At 39.0% G+C, this 22892-nt stretch overlaps 2 protein-coding genes across 2 annotated transcripts; both read left to right on the plus strand.

Moving 5' to 3' along the window:
- Positions 1 to 1242, plus strand: LOC143576545 (receptor-like protein EIX1). Its single transcript, XM_077060611.1, has one exon. The coding sequence runs from the start codon at positions 1 to 3 to the stop codon at positions 1240 to 1242; it is 1242 nt and encodes a 413-aa protein (XP_076916726.1).
- A 17963-nt stretch (positions 1243 to 19205) lies between these two features.
- LOC143576546 (receptor-like protein EIX1) lies at positions 19206 to 22205 on the plus strand. Its single transcript, XM_077060612.1, has one exon. It carries the CDS (start codon positions 19206 to 19208, stop codon positions 22203 to 22205), a length of 3000 nt encoding a protein of 999 aa, XP_076916727.1.
- The last annotated feature ends 687 nt before the right edge of the window (positions 22206 to 22892 follow it).

The raw sequence follows: 22892 nt of genomic DNA on the forward strand, positions 1-22892 counted from the left end.
ATGAATGATGAAAGACAACCACTTCTCCAGTTCAAGCATGGACTGATAGATGGTACAGGTCGACTTGCATCTTGGGATCAAGAGGAGAATAGTGATTGTTGCAAATGGGCGGGAATTGCTTGTGATAACATAACAGGTCATGTTCACAAGATTCATCTTCAAGGTAAAGATTGTGATTTTGATTTTTACAATCCAGGGAAAGCATATGAAGAATGCTTGAAGCAAAGACTAAGAGGAGATTTAAGCCCATCTCTGCTAAATCTGAAGCAACTAAAGCATTTAGACTTGAGCAACAATGATTTAGGAGGAAAGCAAATCCCCATGTTTTTGGGTTCTCTTAGAAACTTGAGATATCTTAATCTCTCACGTTCTAGATTTGGTGGAACAGTCCCACCTCAGCTGGGGAATCTGTCGGAATTGCGCATCCTCGGTCTTGGAAGCTTTTATGAATCAACTAGCATAATGAATATGCAATGGCTGTCAGGTCTTCGTTTCTTGAATCATCTGGATATGAGTGGCCTAAACCTTAGCAAAGCAATTGATTGGCTTCAGGTGATTAACACCCTTCCTTCTTTGGTTGAACTTCATTTGTCTTATTGTCAACTTATGCATATACACCCACATGTTGCTAGTCTTAATCTTACATCTCTTTCCGTGCTTGACCTTTCTGGCAACTATTTCAGTAAAAGTTTAGTGCCACAATGGATTTTCAGTTTGACTAGTCTAGTTTCATTAGATTTAACTGGGTGCTATTTTCATGGGCCTATTCCTAGTAGTACTGAAGGCTTCCATAACATGACTACTCTCAGGTTGCTACATGTGCGTCGGAGCAGTTTTATGAATTCTTCGTTTGTATTAAAAGGGTTATCTGGTAGTAATCTCGTATCATTAGATATTGATGGCTGTGGTGTCTCCAGTTTGGTTCTTGATTCTCTTCACAACCTCACATCTCTTCATAGCCTTGACCTATCAAATAATCAACTTACAAGGGCAATACCTAAATCATTGTGTAACTTTTGCAATTTGAGAGATATTAGTTTGTCAGGAAGCAATTTTGGCAATATTAGTTTAACTTTTCTTCTTCAAAGTTTTTTTGAGTGCAAAGCACCTGCATTGGAGTCAATACGCATCATGGCCTCCAGACTTTCTAGTCATCTACCAAAACAAATTGGAGATTTGATAAATCTGGTGTCCCTCCAACTTGTTGACAACTATATTGTTGGCACAATTCTAGATCCATAGGACGACTTTCTTTTCTGAAGTATTTGACTCTTGATTGGAATCTTATTTCTGGTCAAATTCCATTCTCAGTTGGAGGATTATCTTCTTTGGAGGAGTTACGTGTTTCAAATAACCGACTGAATGGCAGCCTTCCGGATAGTCTTGGACTACTTTCAAATTTGACATATTTAGATATTTCCAATAATTTGTAGGTGGGTGTGGTTACAGATGCTCCGTTCGCCAACCTAAAAAGATTGAAATTCCTAAGTGGATCAGGCAATAACTTGATCCTCAGACCGCGCCTAGCAAATTGGAATCCCCATTTCCGACTGGAAAGATTGTTTTTAAATTCTTGGGATATAGGGCCTCAATTTCCATTGTGGCTATTACAACAGAGAGATTTAATAGACTTAGAGATAAGTAACACCAGTATATCATCAACCATGCCTCTTTCATTTTGGGGATCATTCCCCAATCTAGAAAATCTAGATATGTCACAAAATCATATTCAAGGAAGGTTGCTTGGCATCCCTGGTACACTGTTTATACTCGACTTGAGTCATAACAAGTTTATTGGACAGTTACCAGAACTCTCAAATAGTTCTTTGATGTATATGTTGGATTTATCATATAATTCATTTGAGGGAATGTTACATCAATTGATATGCTCTGATGGTGGAAAGCAGCTCGGAGCTCTTAATCTTGCAAATAATCATCTATCAGGTGGGATTCCAAGAACTATGGGATCTTTATATTCATTATTTTCATTGAACATGTGTAACAACAAGCTTTCTGGAAGATTGCCATCTTCATTGAAGAACTTGATAAACCAGGGTGATAAATGTGGGGTAATGGTGTGTGTTGTTCGGTTTTAGCCTAATGATTTAGTCATAATCGATAATTTCATATTATTTTTCGGTTTCCGATTGTTAACTAATGGTACCAAGTGGACAATGCTGCTACTGCCTCGATGAAGTAAAGAAAGAAAACTAGACATACATACAAATAATCTTTTTTATGCTTCAAGCAATTGATCATTGATGAGGATGTATGCTCAGTAGAGAAATTGAGATATTGCATATAAAGAAAATAACAAACACTTACTTTTCCTGCACCGGAGCAGTTGGAACATCTTTCAGTTTTAGGTGGTGACAGATGTTGATACCCTGCATAGCATTATGTGTCACATTACATGATAAAGAGCCTCTCTTTTCCATTAATGATAAATTAGAGCATGTCATATATTTCTCATTTCCATCCTCATGAGTTATACTACTACTACTGATCCAATGCTCACTTAATACAAACAAGAGATTATTGAAAGCTTAACGAGTTAAGTCAAGGCAGGAAATAATAACTAGTTAACAGTTAGAAAGTTTCAGCATCAACACGCACACAATATTACAGATGTAAATTAGAGAAACTTGCTCACCTCCGGATATACCAACAAATTACTTCATATTAATAATCACAACTAGTGGTGCACAAAAAAACCGGTTTCACGAACCGAAACCAGTTCTTATTGGTTATTACCCGATAAGACAAAAACCAGTTTCAAACCGATACAACTCGACCGTTACAAATTGGTTTCGAGTTCTAGAGCATCCAACCGGTTTTTTAGAGTGGTTAAAAATTGGTTAACCGGTTATTTCCATCTGAAAAAAAAACTATATAACCGTTTGAAAGCGGCTATATAACCTTTTTTAAAACAGCTATATAACCGTTTTAAAATGTTTTTTTTTACCATTTTACCCCTCTACTAGTATAAATAGGCATTGGTTGGGCTAAATTCTTTTGACCTTTTTTTGTAGGTTCCCAGCCGGATCTACACGGAATATCTCGTTCTACGTAGGTGCGGAATCCCTACGTAAGACGTTACGAGCGTAGAAGACGATACGAGCTAACACGATCGAACACACGTTACAATAAGCAAAGACACGTTGTATATTGCAACTGGAAACACGTGATATCAATCACCGATTACAGGACTCGTAAACACGTAAACTGAAAACTTGTTAACTCTAAGCCGTAACCTAGACTTTATAAACACGACAACTTCGCCTGGCATGTTCAGGCGAAGTTGTCACTAACTTCGCTTACTCATCAAGTTCGCCTGTATCAGCGAACTTGTGAGCTAACTTCGCTACATACAAAACACAAATCCAAACGACTCGATTACAGACACTATACACTGAACTACTGACATCATGCACCAACAGACTCCCCCTTGGCAGTAGCTTCAATCTTTATCTTCAAACACGTGTCTTTTAATCTTCAACAATCTTGTATCTTCATCTTTAAGCATGAACTCCTTCACGTACACAAACCGATACGACTCTTTGATATTTCTTCGCTTCGTCTTTCCAAGCAGGAATATAAAATATCTTCTTCTCATTCAGCACCTGCAGATCAGCTTGACACAAGTTCACTAGATGCATCGGATCATAGACTCTCAGCAGCTCTTGTTCATCTTCGTCCTCCATTACTGCTTCAGCTGTCTCACAATCTACATACCACCACTTCAAATCCTTGAGCACATCCTTGGGCATTTGTTTCATCAAGCACTTCTTTTAGACACCGGATCGGTTTATACTTCATAATCATCCAAGGCTTGCCATCTGCTCTCAATCCTCTATCTTTGTCTTCGATAAGTTTTCCCTTTTGTGGTTTCAACAGCTCGAACTTCTTCTCTTTTATACTTTTCTTCCACACTATCTTCCCAATGACTCTAGCCATGTTATCATCACTTCTGTTTATCAACCCCAATCTGGCTAAGTCCTTCACTTCACATTCTGGCAATGTATTCAACGATCTTAACATCCTCTTGAAGTACTGAACACCATCATATCTCTTAATCACAAAGAGCCTCAACTGCTCATCATATATCCAGCATATAATCCCCTTTCTCGATTCAGCATAGCCTCTAATGTTGTAACTCTTCTTGAACATAGTAGGGACCGCCGGTTTCTTCGTTTTTACGAACCACTGAGTATAGCCTTCTTTCCATCTAGGCTGCTCTTCCCATTCAGTCTCATCATTTCCCATATCTTTACCTATATCTGTCTTATCAACCTCCAGAATCTCATGCTCCACATTCTCCTCTACTATCTCTCCCTCTTCAATCTCATAATCAATAACTATCTCTGCACCAATCTTCTCTATCTCATCAACCGGTAATACATCATCATCACCTACAATGTCATCATACATCTCCTCAACGTCCACTACCACCACATCATCACCACCAGCTGCACTTGTTGACTCCCCCTGAGTTGTGGAAGTCCCAAGAGCTTGTACAGTTCTTGGCAACTCACCACCTGCACCTTTCGATGCATTGGGATCATCGTCTCGATCATTTCTCTTCTTAGTCCTCAGCTCATCGCCTTTACAGCTCGTCTCCCCCTGAGATGCCAAGAACTCCTTCAAAGCATCTATGATTTTGCCATGTTCTACCAGCAGGGACGACTGTAACTGATTCTCTGCAACTAGGCGCTGAATAGCCTGGGTCTGGATAAGATTCACCCTTGATTGTTCTGCCACAACCCGTTCCAGTGCTGCTATTCGTTCAGAGTCTGATAAGGTTGCATCGAAATCAAACCTCAGATGAGATATATCTTGAGTGTACTGAGGAGGGATTTCCGATGTAACCGGGACCTCAGAAGTAGGCATAGACGTAACCGATAACCCTGCAGTGGCTACAACCGTCGACTCAATAAATCGTGCCACGACCTCCGTTGGAGTAAGAGTTGGAGGTGGCAACGATACAATCTCCGGAGCCGATAGGTTGAATGTAGTGGGTGGGAGGCCGAATGCAGATGAGGTAGCCACCACGGGAACATCCGTGGCTCTTGGCCTTGTAACTTGCAACGATGAGGGAACCATTGTCATACCGGACAGTGCGGGTGGGGTGAAACGTACCACCCTTGAGCTCTCACCAGCTCCTGAACCTGCACCTGCCCGTTCCCTTCTTGATCTCCGAATCAACTGATGCACTTCTTCCTCATAATCTGACTCGCTGTCATCATCAGTTCTCTTCCTTTTCCCATGAGTTCGTTCTTGAGTTACCATAATTCGTCTCGCTTCGGCCAACTCATCATCAGAATCAGAGTCAGCCACCGTTGTAGCTGCCCTAGTCACATTCACACTCGAAACATGTGCAACTGAGACTTGCACATTTTCCTCTGGGTCCACCCTCTCCATGTCAAAGAAGCCTTGACCACCAAATGCAGCATCAAGGTCTACGTTCTCCTCCGGTGACACAACAGGAGCAGCAGGTATTAGTTGAAGTGCTCCTGCCTGTTGTGGTGCCGGGTCCCGAAACTCGTCCCCACGAGCAGGAACATACTCCGGGTTGATCAAGAACCCGAATAATGGAGTATGTCGAGGACGGAGCTCAGGTTTACTCCTCGCACTGGAAGATCTGCATTGGGCGAAGATCCTCTTGCTCACACTTTCCACGTATCTGATTGGGCGGCGCTGAGGTAGCGTTGGAGCAACGTGATCCAAGATCATCTGAATGAATCTTGGATACATGATAAATCTCTCACGCGCCACCGCTCTTCTCTGTCGATCGATCTCGTAGAAGACCATCTGACTAAAGCTGTAACGCTTATTATAAGTCAGAGCAGTCATCGCCGACTGCATGGTCGCGCCCATGCCATCAGTACCAGCCTTTCTCCCTGACATGCATACAATCATAACGTGCATGAGAAAGCGCCATTGGTCAAGTAAGAACCCCTTCCGTCTCTGAGTGTCCCCCAAGGGACCAGAGTATCCCATTCTCAGAAACGCTCCATCACGGAATGGAGCCACAAAATCTGTCGGGTCATCCCTCGTCTCATCTCCAAACCGTAAAGCCGCCCGGATCTGTTCAGATGAGAACTGAACAATCTGATTGTTGACCGTTGCGCGCATCACCGGGGGCTCGACGCGACAGTCATATTCCACAGTCTGCCAAAAATCCTCAATGTTTGGCAAGGATATCGGCAGTGTTGTCGTAATCGCGTGGAATATACGCGAGCGGAGTAAGAATGTGATGATTTCGCGGAAATCATCAACACCACTCGCGTCCGGGTCTAATGTTATATACATGTTATGACCCGGGAAGAACTGTCTTTGGTTATCTCCACCATCATCACCGCCTGCACCACCTGCACCACCTGCTCCAGCTACAGCAGCCATATCTGCAACAAACAGACTAAGTTAGATAAACGTCAAAGCAAATCACAAGTTCGCCTGTTACCATGAGCGAAGTTGTGATCTATTCTGTATAGGCGAAGTTAGAGGTGGGAACAACTTCGCCTCAACTTGAACTTCGCCGGATAACAGTTAAGTAAAAAAGGTCCAGGCGAAGTTAATGATAACTTCGCCTAACCACAACATCGCCTCAAGTACAGTTACATAATTAATTATAAGGCGAAGTTAAACCTCAGGCGAAGTTACGGATAACTTCGCCTAAACTGTAACTTCGCCGAATATGAAACGGCGACAGATTAGACGATTCAAACGAATTGAATAGGTCAATTTGGAGATTGCGGTCAGTTAAACACATGTTTTAGAGACGATCTGGACGATTAATATGTTTACGACCACGTGAAAGTAAGTTTGAAACTCGGGAGTTAAGGTTTCGGAAACACGAGGTCGTGATTCGGGTCGAAACGACCTTTGATTAACCTTAATGAACGTGGTAATACGATACTACCGACACTACGCACCTATAACTCGGATTAGAACAGGGAAAGAAAACACAGATGAGTAGATCGATAAGTTCGCTTAGGGTTTTAGTTAGTAAGTTCGCTGGGTTTTTGAAATAATGAACAGTTTGACCATAGAAATTTCTTTATATAGGGTCAAAATTATACAGGCGAAGTTATGCACAACTTCGCCGATATTAGAATTTTACAAAACAAACCCCATAATTTGAACAATTTGCAATTAAGTTTTAAAACAACCTTTAAAGCGTTAAATGATACAATCAAGACCAAGTAACCAGGTATAAAATCAAACAACTACATAAGTAGAAAAATATTTTAACTATTAAAGTACACGGGATCAAATTTCAGTCTCGACAGGGACTACCATGTTTTAGAAAAGATCCGAACAGGAATCATACTAATTACGTGACTGTCACACAGATCCGTGTTCAGCTGTATTATGACATAAAGAAACAGGTTGTAAGCAGGTAAATAACTTAAAATGATTTTCATCGTTTCTGTGATACGGGTTAGGTTCAATTAAGCTCAAAACTTAAGTGGGCAACAACTCAGAGATTATGATGCCTCCTATCTATTCTCAAAGCGTATTTGGCTTTCCCCAAGTCACCCCGAGTTGACCTCGACCCGTAGTGTCTGATTAAATAGTAATTGCTCGTCGATCTTCAGACTCTTCTTCCCGTTCTCTATCTTGCATCTTGATTGAGAAATCTTATCATTATGAACTCTAGAATGTCTCAATAATACACACATTTATTTATTTATCTTTTTTTTAAGTATCTACACAACTTCAGATAAACTACTGCAAGTCCCGAATCTGGATCACTGCAGTATCTTGACACGCTATCTTCACGGGAATCAGAACACTCACGGGCTCGTGTATGACTGGGTAATCGCTTTTCTGCCTATCATTTGGAAAGATATATATGGAGAAATGCATAACTGTTAAGGAGTTTCCACGTAAAATCGAGTAGATTTAGTTAGTATCACTTCTACTTTTACGTACCATAAAAAGCTACCATGACATACAATGACTGTTCTAAAGTCTTTTAGGCCTAATAACTTCACTAGTTAAGCACACAGAATCAGTATATCTATCACTTTCCAAGGTTGGATCAATTTTCTGTTAAACATAGTAAAGGAACTTCTTACGAAGTAGTAGACTTGAAAAATAATTTCATCTCCCGCAAAAAAAAAAAAATTTAACTTCAATCGCCCCGATCAAATTGAAGTTTTCAGGTAAACGGCTATCCTGAAGATCCATTGGATCAGCTGGACCGACCACATACAAGTATATGTCCTTCTAACTACGTATGACCGACTAATTTTCAGCGAAAGAATAAAAACACATCATAAACCGCCCCGGTCACTTTCAGTTATCTGGTTAATGGTTATCCTCATATTCTACAAGTAGAAATGAGGACCAAACATATCCGAAGATATGTCCTTCAAATTGAGGCAACCGGCATAATTCTAAGCGATAGTGACGTTTTTTTTTATTCAATAAAGAACACAAAACACGGTTACTCGGGATTGATCATCCCATTCAGCTCAACAAGGTTTTGAAAACGATTTTTGTCAAACGCTTTAGTAAACAAGTCAGCGAAATTATCTAACGTATCAACCTTTTCGAGCACAATCAGTTTCTTCTCAGCACAATCCCGTATAAAATGATGACGGATGTCAATGTGTTTAGTTTTACTGTGCTTTACGGGATTGTTAGTTACTGAGATAGCAGCAGTGTTATCAATGCAAATAGGAGTATGTGTAAAATTCAGACCATAATCGCGCAACTGCTGTTGTATCCAAAGAACCTGGGAGCAGCAGTTGGATGCTGCCATATATTCTGCTTCACAGGTTGAAATGGCGACGGATGTCTGCTTCTTGCATTGCCATGACACTAATCTGCCTCCTAGAAACTGACATCCACCTGTTGTTGACTTCCGATTCTGATTGCACCCTCCATAATCAGAATCTGTGTAGGCGACCAACTCCAAGTCTCCTCCTTTCGTGTACCACAACCCCAGCTTAGGTTTGCCTTTGAGATAGCGCAATATCCTCTTCGCACCCTTCAAGTGAGATTCCTTTGGGTTTGCCTGAAAGCGTGCACAAAGACAAACTGCAAACATAATATCAGGTCTAGAAGCAGTTAAGTACATTAAAGAACCTATTATTGCCCGATATTGGGTTGGGTCCACGTCTGCATTGTTGTCTGAATCAGCACCCAATTTATGGTTGACGCAGACTGGAGTATCGTATGGAGTGATGTCCTCCATCTTGAAGCGTTTGAGAACATCATGGACATACTTAGTCTGATGAATGAACATCCCATCTTTCTTCTGATCAACCTGCAGTCCTAAAAAGAAAGTTAGTTCACCCATAGCACTCATTTCAAACCTCTTTTTCATGACGGCCTCAAACTCCTGACACATGGCGACTTTTGATGCAGCAAAGATGATGTCGTCCACGTAGACTTGCACCAGTAGAAAGTCGCTCCCTTTTCTCTTAAAGAACAATGTGCTATCAATCTTTACCCTTTCAAACTCATTCTCAAGCAAGTAGTCGTATAGTGTTGAGTACCAGGCACGAGGGGCCTGATGTAGCCCATACAGTGCTTTACTTAGCTTGTATACGTGATCAGGAAAGTCTGGGTCAGGAAAACCCGGTGGTTGCTCAACGTACACAACCTCATCAACTTTACCATTAAGGAACGCACTCTTCACGTCTAACTGAAATACTTTCATCTCCTTGTGAGCAGCAAATGCCAAAAACAATCGAATGGCTTCCAATCTCGCCACAGGAGCAAACACCTCATTGTAATCGATCCCCTCTTGCTGATTAAAACCTTTTACAACCAGCCTCGCCTTGTTCCTGATAATAATCCCTTTCTCATCTCTCTTGCATTTGAAAACCCATTTGGTGCCAATCGCATGCACATTCTTCGGTTTTGCAACCAAGTTCCATACCTCCATCTTTTTGAACTGGGCTAACTCTTCTTGCATGGCTTCGACCCACGAGCTGTCCTTGAGAGCCATTTGATAGTTCTTTGGTTCAGTCTGGCTGATGAAGCAGGTGTACAAACACTCGTTAATTATCCCCGTATCTTTAATGCTTGTGTAAACACAGGTGTGCTCATTCAAGCTTTGTCTTGTTTGTACACCGTCGGACAGATCACCTATCACATTCTCCAACGGGTGATTTTTGTGAACTCTCGTAGTCGGAACCGCACTGACATTCAGATTGTCTTCCAGGTTCGAAGGTAGCTCATCAATGGGTGATTGTTGTTGAGAGTGAAACGGATTGAAGAATTCCTCTTCAGTAGAGGCAGCAGGGGTATCGACAGCATTTGACGAGGAAGGCTGACATTCATCATACAGCGGTCTTTGCACAACATTGTCTTCCTCATCATAAATCATCTTCGTAGCAATTCTTTCATCAACTTCTGCACAATCCAAGCAAGGTATGTTAAAAGATTTAAAAAGCCTGTCATAGTCGAAAACCCCAGCGGGTCCCGTGCTTGGTTTTGGTGATTTGTAACTTGTGATATCAGTGTTACACACCACCTCAACCTTGCTGGTCGATGTATTAAAGACTCGTCTGTTGGGAGTCCCAACAACATATCCGACTAAGATACCTTCATCGGCTATTTCACCAAATTTAGAATTTGTCTTTAATATCGAACACGGGGACCCGAATGGTTCAAGACCACTCAAGTTTGGCTTTCTCCCATGCATAAGTTCATAACAAGTTTTATTCAATCTTTTAACAGTTAACACTCTATTAAGAATATAACAGGCTGTTGCAACAGCTTCAGCCCAGAACACCACAGGAAGTTTCGAATCAGCCAGCATGGTTCTGGCTCCTTCAATTAAAGTTCTGTTCTTCCTCTCAGCCACCCCATTTTGTTGCGGAGTATACGGAGCGCTGTAGGTGTTCTATTCCTTTCTGTAAGCAGAAGAGCTCCATCTGATAGTTCTTGAACTCAGTCCCATTGTCACTCCTGATGTATTTAACTCTTTTTCCCATAATATTCTCAACCTTGGTAATCAAATTTATTACCATCTGAACAATTTCATCCTTTGACTTCAGGAAATATACCCAAGAGTATCGAGAGAAATCATCAGTGATCACCAAGCAATAAGATGTTCCACCTAGGCTTTTTACATTCATGGGACCGAAGAGATCCATGTGAAGTAGCTCTAGGGTACTGACTATTGAATTAACCTTCTTGGTGTGATGGGATTTCTTGTGTTGCTTTCCCTTTTTGCACGATAAGCATTGGTCTTCAAAGTTGAAATTCTTCAAGGGAACACCCAGCACAAGCCCATTCTTGACAATGTAGTTCATTTTCCGAAGATGAATATGCCCCATTCTTCTATGCCATAATTCGGATTCCGATTCGGTTGCTTTCGACAGAAGACACGATTCTTCTGTTGCCATCTCCGTCGACCTCATGTCCATAATATAAGTATTCTTTTCTCTTGGAGTCTTCATAACTATCCAATCCTCTGGTATCTTGAAACCAGGATACAGCACGATCGCTTCATTCTTGGTAAAATGCACGGTGTAGTCTTTGTCACATATCTGCGATACACTCAGCAGATTATGCTTCAGTTCTTCAACGAAATTTACTTTCTCTAACGTCATTTTCCCGTTAGTCACCGTCCCAATTCCTGTGATCCTTCCACCGCTCTCTCCAGCAAAACTCACTCTTCCTCCCTGAACAGGTTTCCATTCGTGTAACAAACTCTTGTTACCCGTCATGTGCCGGGAACAGCCGCTATCCACAACCCATTGATTGTTTGCAGCCCTGTTCAACTGTTCCTGCACGATTAAAGCAGATGATTAAAATCTGGGGACCCAAGACCTATTGGTCTTGGGTCGATACATCTCGTACCTTGGCTGTCCAAAGTTAGTATTATTATAATTTCTGTAAGTCCTCAAAGGATACCTTCTTGTAGATTGACTATGAGGCCATCCAAACCTTCGTGAATTAAATGAATTATTACTTATGGTTTGGTTGTTAGCAGTGAAAAACTGAGATCGATTTCTTTGAAAACCAGGATTAGTCCAATGTCTGAACTTTGATGAGTTTTCATTTTTACCATTATAGTGATTACAGTTAGTTCTGTTCTCAGTTTTCGAAGGCCTCACACCTCTGAATCTCTGCTTCAGAGGGCAATCAACAATTAGGTGTCCTAATTGATTACATCTGAAACAACTCATGTGTTCAACTTTCTTTTCAATAGTTGTTTTAGATGTTGAGGCTGCATTACTGCCCGTTTGTCTCACATATGGTGGGACATACGGGTTTAGTGGAGATTTCTTTTCAGTTGTTTTATGTTTCTCTCCACTTTTTGGTAACACTGCCTTTTCTTTTGTCTCACTCGACTCGGATGACTTGTCCGAGTTTGATGAGACAAGACTAGGAACAGAAATCTTAACACTCGAAACAGGCTTACTTGTTTCGCCTTTACTAACTTCTGGTTCTTTAATAGTAACCTTAACCGGAACTGTCTGACCAAAATCAACATCAACAAATTTCTGATTACTAGGATTATAAGTGTAATTATGATTGTAAGGTGGTGGAACTTCATGATATCCAATTCCTCCCCTTTTAACTGAGGAACCTTGATCACTAACGAGGTGATCAAGTATAGCGGAGGAATTTCTAAATTGCTCAAGTTTCCTGTTTAGTTCTACCACTTTCACCTGGTGATCAGCTATCTGTTTATCCCTTTCAGCTATTAGTTTGGTTTTCTCTTCTAACACTTCATAGCTAAGATCAATTACTTGAATTTTTTCAGCTAGATTTGCTTTAAGACTTCTAATATCTTTCTCACTAGCTTTTATTTTTACTTTATAACTGTTTTCTCTAGCTTTAGTGAAATGATGATCTTCTTTTAATGTTTTAAATTGAGCATCCAAACTAACAAACTGATCAGTTATAGTTGTCAATTGTTCAGACAGATTTTCACATTTCGTACAAGTGAGTTTAGTACTTACCTCGGAGAGTTGGTCTGTCACTTCTGCCATGTAAGCTTTATTTTCGCCAGTCACTTTCTCACTATCTGCAGTTTCGATGTTCGCCAAATTGGCCTGTTCGAACACTTCTTCAGCATGCAGATTCCAGTTGTATTCCCCGTTCTGTCTGGAAATCATGGCTCTATTCTCATTACCACCCCCACTCTGTTGTGTAGACCTGTTTTGACTGCGTTCTACACGCTCATTTGTGCACTCCTTCGCAAAGTGGCCATTTTGTTGACAGTTATAACATCGCACCTTTGACTTGTCAAAACCTGGTCTTTCACCAACAAACTTCCTACCAGTCTTCTTCATAAACCGTTTAACCCTTCTCACAATCATCGCCATCTGCCACTGCAGATCCATCTCTTCCAGATCATCAGCATCGATCTGATCATAGTCTTCGTCCAAAGTTGCAGGATCAACAATCTTACCCTTAATGTAATTTTCATACGAAGCAATGAAAGATGCATAGAGAGCAAACTACTGTTCAGCAGATTTAACACTCATGGGCATCTTTGAGTAGTTTTTGTTCGAAACACTTGGAGAAAAACTACCGTTGGTTGCTTGAGGTTTAGAAGCATTTGATCCACCAGCTACAAAACACACATCACCATTCATGTTGAGAGATACATGACCTTCATGTGTTGAGTTGGCGCCCGAGTCTCCCTTTGAGTAGTAAGCAGATGATTCAGACTTCGAACTTGAACCTGAGTTAACTTTTGCACCATACATTCCTGGATCCTGAACCTGATCAGTTGGTGTCTCTTTACGAACCATGTTAAGTTCAAACGTTCGTAGTTTGTTGACTGCTGTTTCCAAGTCATATTCGGCAAACTCTTTGTCTTATCTCATCAACACAGTGTACATCTCCCATTTCGGTGGGAGAGCATCAAGAAGCTTTTCCACGATCTCCTCTTCTTTGTAAGCAATGGAATAATTGCTGAGTTCGGTCATCAGATGATAATATCGCGTGATGATATCATCAAGTGATTCGTTCTTCAGATACTTGAACACCGAGAATTGGGTTTTAAGTAGTTTAATCTTTGATGCACGAATCCCCACATTACCCTCAAATCGGTTTTCAAGAGCTTCCCATAGCTCTCTAGCAGTTTTATACTTCCTGAAGGTGTGAAGAATCTCTTGTGGAAGAGCCATTGTTATCGCTGCATGAGCTTTGCTTTCAGCCTCATACATTTTCTTTTCTTCTTCTTCCATCTTGTTGTATTTCTTAATCTGATCACGAACCTCATACTCAGCAGTTGGTGGAATGTATCCATCTTGAATGCACACCCATATTTTAGCATCTTGGTACTTGACATATTGTTCAAACCGATCCTTCCAAGCTACAAAATCGGTTCCTTTAAGCATCTTCGGTGCCTTAGTAGCTGAACCCGCTTCCACTTCCATCTTTACCAGTTCTGTAATATTTATTGAAGACATCTTTCACGAACCACAAAGAAGCCCGAAAAATAAAAATTTTATTCTTAACAGTACTGTAGGCGAAGTTGTGGATAACTTCGCTTAAGTCTTAACTTCGCAGATTCAGAACTTCGCTCTCCTTTCTAAATTCGCCTGATTTGGCGAAGTTGAGGATAACTTCGCTTGAGATAAGCGAACTTGAGAGGTAGGCGAAGTTGTGGATAACTTCGCTCGAGATAAGCGAACTTGAGAGGTAGACGAAGTTGTGGATAACTTCGCTTAACCTTATATCTTCGCCGAAACCCTACTAACAGTGACGGCAACTTCGCCTGATGAACACGATGGTTTTGCAGGTTTGATTTCTGGATTTTTCGAGGTATGTGAAGGTGTAATGGGTTGTTTATGATGGTGGGAGGTGAGTAGGACACAGAAACTCAGTAAACTCGTCCCGCGAATAGTCGAACGGAACGATTTCTACACCCGCGTGATAATCCCGAACCACACAATCACGAGCAAATGCTCTGATACCAATTGTAGGTTCCCAGCCGGATCTACACGGAATATCTCGTTCTACGTAGGTGCGGAATCCCTACGTAAGACGTTACGAGCGTAGAAGACGATACGAGCTAACACGATCGAACACACGTTACAATAAGCAAAGACACGTTGTATATTGCAACTGGAAACACGTGATATCAATCACCGATTACAGGACTCGTAAACACGTAAACTGAAAACTTGTTAACTCTAAGCCGTAACCTAGACTTTATAAACACGACAACTTCGCCTGGCATGTTCAGGCGAAGTTGTCACTAACTTCGCTTACTCATCAAGTTCGCCTGTATCAGCGAACTTGTGAGCTAACTTCGCTACATACAAAACACAAATCCAAACGACTCGATTACAGACACTATACACTGAACTACTGACATCATGCACCAACATTTTTTATTAACAAAAAACGTTATTTTAACCGATTAAGCAGTTAACCGGTTCCGGTTTCATAGGTTAGGATTATTGACTTACAAAAGCCCGTTATTAGCCTTACCAGTTATTGATCAAACCAGTTTGACCACATTGACCAATAGCTGCTTTGGTTACTAACCGATACAACAAAACACCGGTTAACCAACTTGTGCAGCAGTAATCACAACAATTGAGCTAAAAAAACAAGTTCCATAATTACATCTCTGAAGTGATGAATTAATCGCAAGTGGGGTGAGCAACAACCAAAACGAACCAAAATTAACTGAAAATCAATTATCATTTTTTGTACCCATGGATAACCGAATTTAACTGAAAATGTTGTTTGCATACATTTCATGTATTTTAAAGCAAAAACTTAACCCAATAAACAGCACCAAGCAACTGAAAACCAATTGATTACCAAAAATGGATTAACTGATGACTTCGATTTCAGTTTCGGTTTAAGCTAGTAACCGAAACGAACCAAAATTAACTGAAAAATGGGTGAACAAGCCAACAACAATAGCAGCAAATATATAAACTCAGCAATTAATTACCCAGTGGCGTTCTTCGCCGTTGAGTCAGCATCAATTGAAGCATACATAGACGCATCCGGATCCGATGGCATCATCGACCCGAACTTATCATCTTTAATTACGGTGTGTAGCGTTAACGGATACGAAGCATCAAAAGTATTCGACCCGAACATATCACCTCTGATTAATTACGGTAGATCCTTTTCTTACCAACCAATCAAGACTCTCATTTCACGTGTTTAATAAATAAATAAGCAATTAATTAAAAATAATTCTTTCTTTTAAAAAACCGTTACGTTATTTGAGGAAAAGTTAATGAATACCCGTCCGCCTACATGACCATACTACTTCACCAGTATCCGAGTGCGGGTTCACGGGAACCCACTGATTTTCAGATTTATATACAATACCTATATAAAATATGATAATGAACCCACATATAAATTATGAATGAATCCATACACAAACTAAAATCATGGTTTGATGGTAAACACTCTCCCTTGTTACCCTAAAAATCAGGGTTTGATTCCCTCTTTAATTATATTGTTGTTAACTTTTTTTTAACCGGTCATTAGAAGGGTGACCATCTATTTTATATTACAATGTAAATCGGTTTAGTTATTATGGATGAATTAAATTGGTTGAATTTGATACATGGAGACTGGTCCTGACCCGAACCATCTAGCCGGCCCAAGGGTTTTTTTTTTATTTCAGCCTTATTAAACTAGAGCGCTTAAAAATAGTTTAGTAATGGGCCTGAAGATATAAAAACCTTTTAACTAGTGGTCTTATTATTTCGATGTAAAACAAATTGGCAAATTGCAACATGACTACGTGAGTATAAGTTTGACCAACACATCGTTCACATGACACTATCAAATCAACTTATCATGCCTACATAAGTTGGGCCTTTTCTTCAAATAGGGCCCACCAATCCAATATTTCTGAACCAAAACCCATGTTATATACTTGTATGGATCAAATCTATGGGCATGTCCAATTAATACAAGATTTTTTAGGGAATATATAAGTTAGAGCATGGGCCTACACAACTTTATAAAAGTTAGGCTAAAACACACACACTGGCACACAAATCCAACCAAAAAAAATGAAACAAGAGCTTCTCGGTAATTTGATTTATATAAAAAAAAGGTTCTCTTTTTATGCTACTTCAAGCATCTTTTGTTTTAAGAAAAAAGAAATCCAATGAGAGGTTGTTTTGAAAATTACAAAAGTTATATGTTCGTATAACTCTAGTAATCAAGCATACCCTTAGATGTTTGATTGATGAATAATGATCACAAAATCGATTTACCTTGACTTGACTTGCTTTAAATTTGTTTAGTTTCTTCGTGAACCCGATATTTTTGTCATGTTAACTTCAATTGCTTTCCAACTTGTCATGCAACTTAAGATGTATGGACTTTTTTGAGTTTACTTGACTTATGTGTGGTTCTCAATTTTAATATATAGCATTATTATAGACAGTGAAATTTTTGGATCAAACAATAATTGAGCATTCGAGTTTGACGGTATTTGCATGATGCCCACCCATTTTTTTCACGGAATGATCCAATTTGTATCAACACATTGATTTTCTAACGTGTCGTGAAAGTGGAGTTGGCGAGTTTGTTTTATCTGTTTACTTGAGTTTTCATAGTTTAAATATAATCGTTACGGACAAATAAAAGCTGCTGTTGAAAGAGAAAGAGAAAAATTTGGGTTTGAACTTAAACATGTGGTCATCTCGTAAGCCTACAATCCATAGAATATAGAATAAATAGATTAAATAATATTTTAACTTTAATATTGATGACAAATATAAATCATTAATAATACATTAATAGACCTATATAATTTAACATATACTGACATAGAGTTTAAATATTGGGTTTTGACAGGGTACAATTTTGACTATTTGTGGTTAGTGCTAGGCAAGTTTTCTCTTGTAATGATTAGACCATGTTTAATCAGAACCCTTCCTTTGGGGCGCTCTGCGACACGTGTCGGGGGGTTTGACAAAAAATGGTGTAATGGTATATCCATTCATTGCAACCATTACCCAATAATTAAGTCTTACAATTTAAATTATATATAAACAACATAAACATTTTGTTGGTTGCCCTCCAAATAACACCCCGGGTAGTGTTTGCACACGGCCAGTTCAATGTTTTTGAAAACTTAAAGCTAACTAAAATAAAATATTTAGGCCTTTTTAACAAATTATTTGTTAAAGCATCACGTTTTAGTTTTTATTTTGTCTTTTTGAATGATCATATTCCTACTTTCGAATTCGAATTGATATTGTATGAATGATTATTTCTAAATCAATTATCAATCAACAAATCAAGAACATAATACAAGTAATCACTTTATTACCTAAAGCCTAAAATATAACTCAGTTCACAAATGGACTAACTTAAGCGATAAAATATTGAAGCAAAGTACCAACCTATGTTGTTTTAACCGGACTCACACTAGCTTCAGAATTTGAATTTGGCTTGGGCGTTCCCCGGGAAACCATATAGCCGGTTGTCACAAGAGCCGAATTCTCTGGCGTAACACACATTGAGACAAAAACCCGGATGGGCTCGGGATCCGAAATGACAACCTTGCCTGGTATGCCTCCCAACTTCACAATACTTCTTTTAAATTAAAACTATTTTGTTATTGTGAATCTACAAGTGGAGCTAATATCTGTAACAAATACATATCAGATGAAACACCACAGAGTTGACTAATTTCATGTTAAAGAACTTTTAATGACCAAAAAAAGATATTAACGAAGAGCTTTTATGTTAACAAGCACAAATTATTTTACTTATTAGGCAGTTATGTTCAGTTACTTTACAGGGATGTATCGTAAAGTTGTGTCTGCATGGGAACATATTGTCTTTTATATGCACAAGTTCTATTAAATAAAAGATTAATCGTTTGGTTGATTTATTGCTCTTTAATATATATAAGTTTCTGCATCAGAAGAAAAGCAAACTGCATATTTGCAACATTTGGAATTCTGCTTTTCTGAATTACAACAGTTTTAACTTTTAAAACGAATGTAACCACATAAAATTTGGGCCAGTGATATTGACTTGTTCATTGACTGTTTCAACGATAGAGTCTATATATTGCTAGCTCTTTACTTGCTTTTTCAGAACTTGAGTTCAGTGATCAATTAAGAATACAAGTTACCATTATTGTTCTCATCAATATGAGTGCTGGTTTTTTATTTTCCATTTTCTCTTCTTCCTACTTTTGTCTACTTCTTTTTATGGCCTTGTTTCATTTCTGTTTGTCTAATACAAATTCAAATGCTATGCTATGCATGGATGATGAAAGACAAGCACTTCTCCAGTTCAAGCATGGACTCATAGATGATGCTGGTCGACTTGCATCTTGGGTCACAGAGGAGAATAGTGATTGCTGCAAATGGGCTGGAATTGCTTGTGATAACGTAACAGGTCATGTTCACAAGATTCATCTTCCAGGTAAATATTGTTATTTTGCTTATTACACTTCAGATAAAGCATATGAAGAATGCTTGAAGCAAAGACTGAGAGGAGATTTAAGCCCATCTCTGCTAAATCTGAAGCAACTAAAGCATTTAGACTTGAGCCTCAATGATTTTGGTGAAAAGCAAATTCCCAGGTTTGTGGGTTCTCTTAGAAACCTGAGATATCTTAACCTCTCACTTTCTGGATTTGGTGGAACAGTCCCTCCTCAGCTGGGGAATCTGTCGGAATTGCGCACCCTTAGTCTTGGAAGCTTTTATGAAAGCTTTTATGAAAGTGGTGAATCAACTAGCATAATGAATATGCAATGGCTGTCGGGTCTTCGTTTCTTGAATCATCTGGATATGAGTGGCCTAAACCTTAGCAAAGCAATTGATTGGTTTCAGGTTATCAACACCCTTCCTTCTTTGGTTGAACTTCATTTGTCTTATTGTCAACTCATGCATATACACCCACATGTTGCTAGTCTTAATCTTACATCCCTTTCCGTGCTTGACCTTTCTATTAACTATTTCAGTAACAGTTTAGTGCCACAATGGATTTTCAGTTTGACTAGTCTAGTTTCATTAGATTTAAGTTGGTGTGATTTTCACGGATCTATTCCTAGTAGTAGTGAGGGCTTCCTTAACATGACTTCTCTCAGGTTGCTTCATGTGCGTCGGAGCAGTTTCATGAATTCTTCGTTTGTATTAAAAGGGCTGTCTGGTAGTAATCTCGTATCATTAGATATTAGTTACTGTGGTGTCTCCAGTTTGGCTCTTGATTCCCTTCACAACCTCACATCTCTTCAAAGCCTTGACCTGTCAAGTAATCAACTTACAAGGGCAATACCTAAATCATTGGGTAGTAATCATTGTAATTTGAGAGAGATTGATTTGTCAGCTAACAATTTTGGTAATATTAGTTTAACATTCCTTCTAGAAAGTTTTTTCGAGTGCAAATCACCTATCGTGGAGTCAATATTCATTGATGACTCAGGAGTTTCTGGTCATCTACCAGATCAACTTGGACAATTGATAAATTTGAAGTGTTTAATTCTTGATATGAATCTTATTTCTGGTCAAATTCCATTATCAGTTGGAGGATTATCTTCATTGAAGGAATTAAGTGTTCGGAATAACCGACTGAATGGCACCCTTCCAGATAGTCTCGGTCTACTTTCAAATTTGGTACATTTAGATATTTCCAATAATTTGTTGATGGGTGTTGTGACAGATGCTCCCTTCTCCAATCTAAACAATTTGAAAGTCCTAAACGGAAGAGGCAATAACTTGATCCTCAGACCGCACCTAAAAAATTGGAATCCCCATTTCCGACTGGAAATATTGTTTTTAAATTCTTGGGATATAGGGCCTCAATTTCCATTGTGGCTATTACAACAGAGCGATTTAATAGACTTAGAGATAAGTAACACCAGTATATCATCAACCATGCCTCTTTCATTTTGGGGATCATTCCCCAATCTAGAATATCTAGATATGTCACAAAATCATATTCAAGGAAGGTTGCTTGGCATCCCTAGTACACTGTCTATACTCGACTTGAGTCATAACAAGTTTATTGGACAGTTACCAGAACTCTCAAATAGTTCATTGATATATTTCTTGGATTTATCATATAATTCATTTGAGGGAATGTTACATAAATTGATATGCTCTGATGGTGGAAAGCAGCTCGGACTCGGAGTTCTTAATCTTGCAAATAATCATCTATCAGGTGGCATTCCTAATCAGTGCTGGGAGAGGTACGAGTGGTTGGAATTCTTAAGCTTGGAGAACAACAATCTATCAGGTGGGATTCCAAGAACTATGGGATCTTTATATTCATTATCTTCATTGAACATGTGTAACAACAAGCTTTCTGGAAGATTGCCATCTTCATTGAAGAACTTGATAAACCTACATTTCCTTCAACTTGCTGGAAACAAATTTGTTGGCAGAATTCCAACATGGCTGGGAACAAAAATCATGTTTTTGAGAATTCTCAATCTCAGATCAAACAATTTTCGCAGATTTATACCTCGTGAGCTTTGTTATCTTACAAGTATTCATATATTGGACCTTGCTCATAATAACCTATCTGGAAATATACCAAGATGCTTCAAAAATTTCACTATCCTTGCTGGAAAAGGATATATTTCAGATGATATATTTTTCTCAATATCTAGTGGTTATATATATGTATCTGGTAGTGCTTCATTAGTAATGAAAGGAAGAGAAGACACATATAGCACTATCCTCAGGCTTGTGCTAATTGTGGACCTTTCAAGTAACAACTTAACTGGGCACATACCAAGTGAGCTAATGGCACTTCATTCATTACTGTCTTTGAACTTATCAAGAAATCAACTGACTGGGAGCATCCCGAAGAACATTGGAGATATGAAATCACTTCTATCATTTGATGTGTCTCTTAATCAGCTTTCTGGTGAACTTCCCGTAAGTTTATCAAGCTTGAATTTTTTGAGCAGCTTCAATGTGTCCTACAACAATTTTACTGGAAGAGTTCCAACAAGCACACAACTGCAGAGTTTCAACGAGTCCAGCTTCTGTGGCAACAAACTGTGTGGAGATCCGCTGCCTGAAAGTTGTGCAGTTGCAGTACCAGATGCCCACCATGAAGATGAAGATGAAGAGGAAAAAGGCGGAGCACACGTAGCAGATTTGGGACTAATTACCAGCACAGTTTTTGGGCTCATTGCTGGTTTTTGGGTGGTTGTAGTTCCTTTGATTGTTAGCACCAGGTGGAGAATTAAATATTTTGGTTTCTTGAGAGAATTGAAGTATATGATATGTGATGCCATTCATAAGTAGTTAAGTACTAGTGTAACATGTTTCATAAGTGATTTATAATAAAGTTACAGACTTAAATCTTTCATAAGTGAATTTTATGTTCAGTTTTTGTTGGTTTCATATTTTTTTCCCCTAAGTTTATATTGATGTGCAGCGATTTTTTATAGTAAGCAGTTTTAAATTGCCAGTCTTCAAATATTTCACAATAGAATTACTTACATTTTTCATTTACAGTAATGATATTTTAAATTATTGTTATACAAAAACTAAACCTATTTTAAATTGTTTGATATTATGTTCTGGAATTGTTAACTTGATGTTCTCCAAAATGTGTGCTGACGTTATACAAATTAGAGAAAAAAAAAAGATGTTTTTCTTTTATAAAATGAATATTTTGCTATAAAAAAGATGTCGAAAATGTAACCGATTGATTACTAAAAATAGATTAACCGATGACTTCGATTTCAGTATCGGTTTACGGTAATAACCAAAACGAACCAAAATTAACTGAAAACCCGATTATCCTTTTTTGTACCCACGATTAACCGAAATTAACCGAACCAAACCATCCATGTTCGCATACATTTCTAGTTTTTAGACCGTGGGTTTTTGTGGGTCAGGCTGCGTTGAAGGCTGAATCGGGCAAAGTTGTTAAACACGAGAAAGCTTGTTTAGATAATCAACATGTCTTTCTACCATTTGCCTTTG

Source organism: Bidens hawaiensis, unplaced genomic scaffold (genome assembly GCF_021521415.1).
Source record: "Bidens hawaiensis isolate Kalapana, Puna unplaced genomic scaffold, B.hawaiensis_p1.1 tig00028238_1, whole genome shotgun sequence".
In the NCBI taxonomy this organism is placed as follows: Eukaryota; Viridiplantae; Streptophyta; class Magnoliopsida; order Asterales; family Asteraceae; genus Bidens; species Bidens hawaiensis.

What these genes read in the sequence shown, in the direction of transcription:
- LOC143576545 (XM_077060611.1), top strand. Translation starts at nt 1, where the DNA reads ATGAATGATGAAAGACAACCACTTCTCCAGTTCAAGCATGGACTGATA.
- LOC143576546 (XM_077060612.1), top strand. Translation starts at nt 19,206, where the DNA reads ATGGATGATGAAAGACAAGCACTTCTCCAGTTCAAGCATGGACTCATA.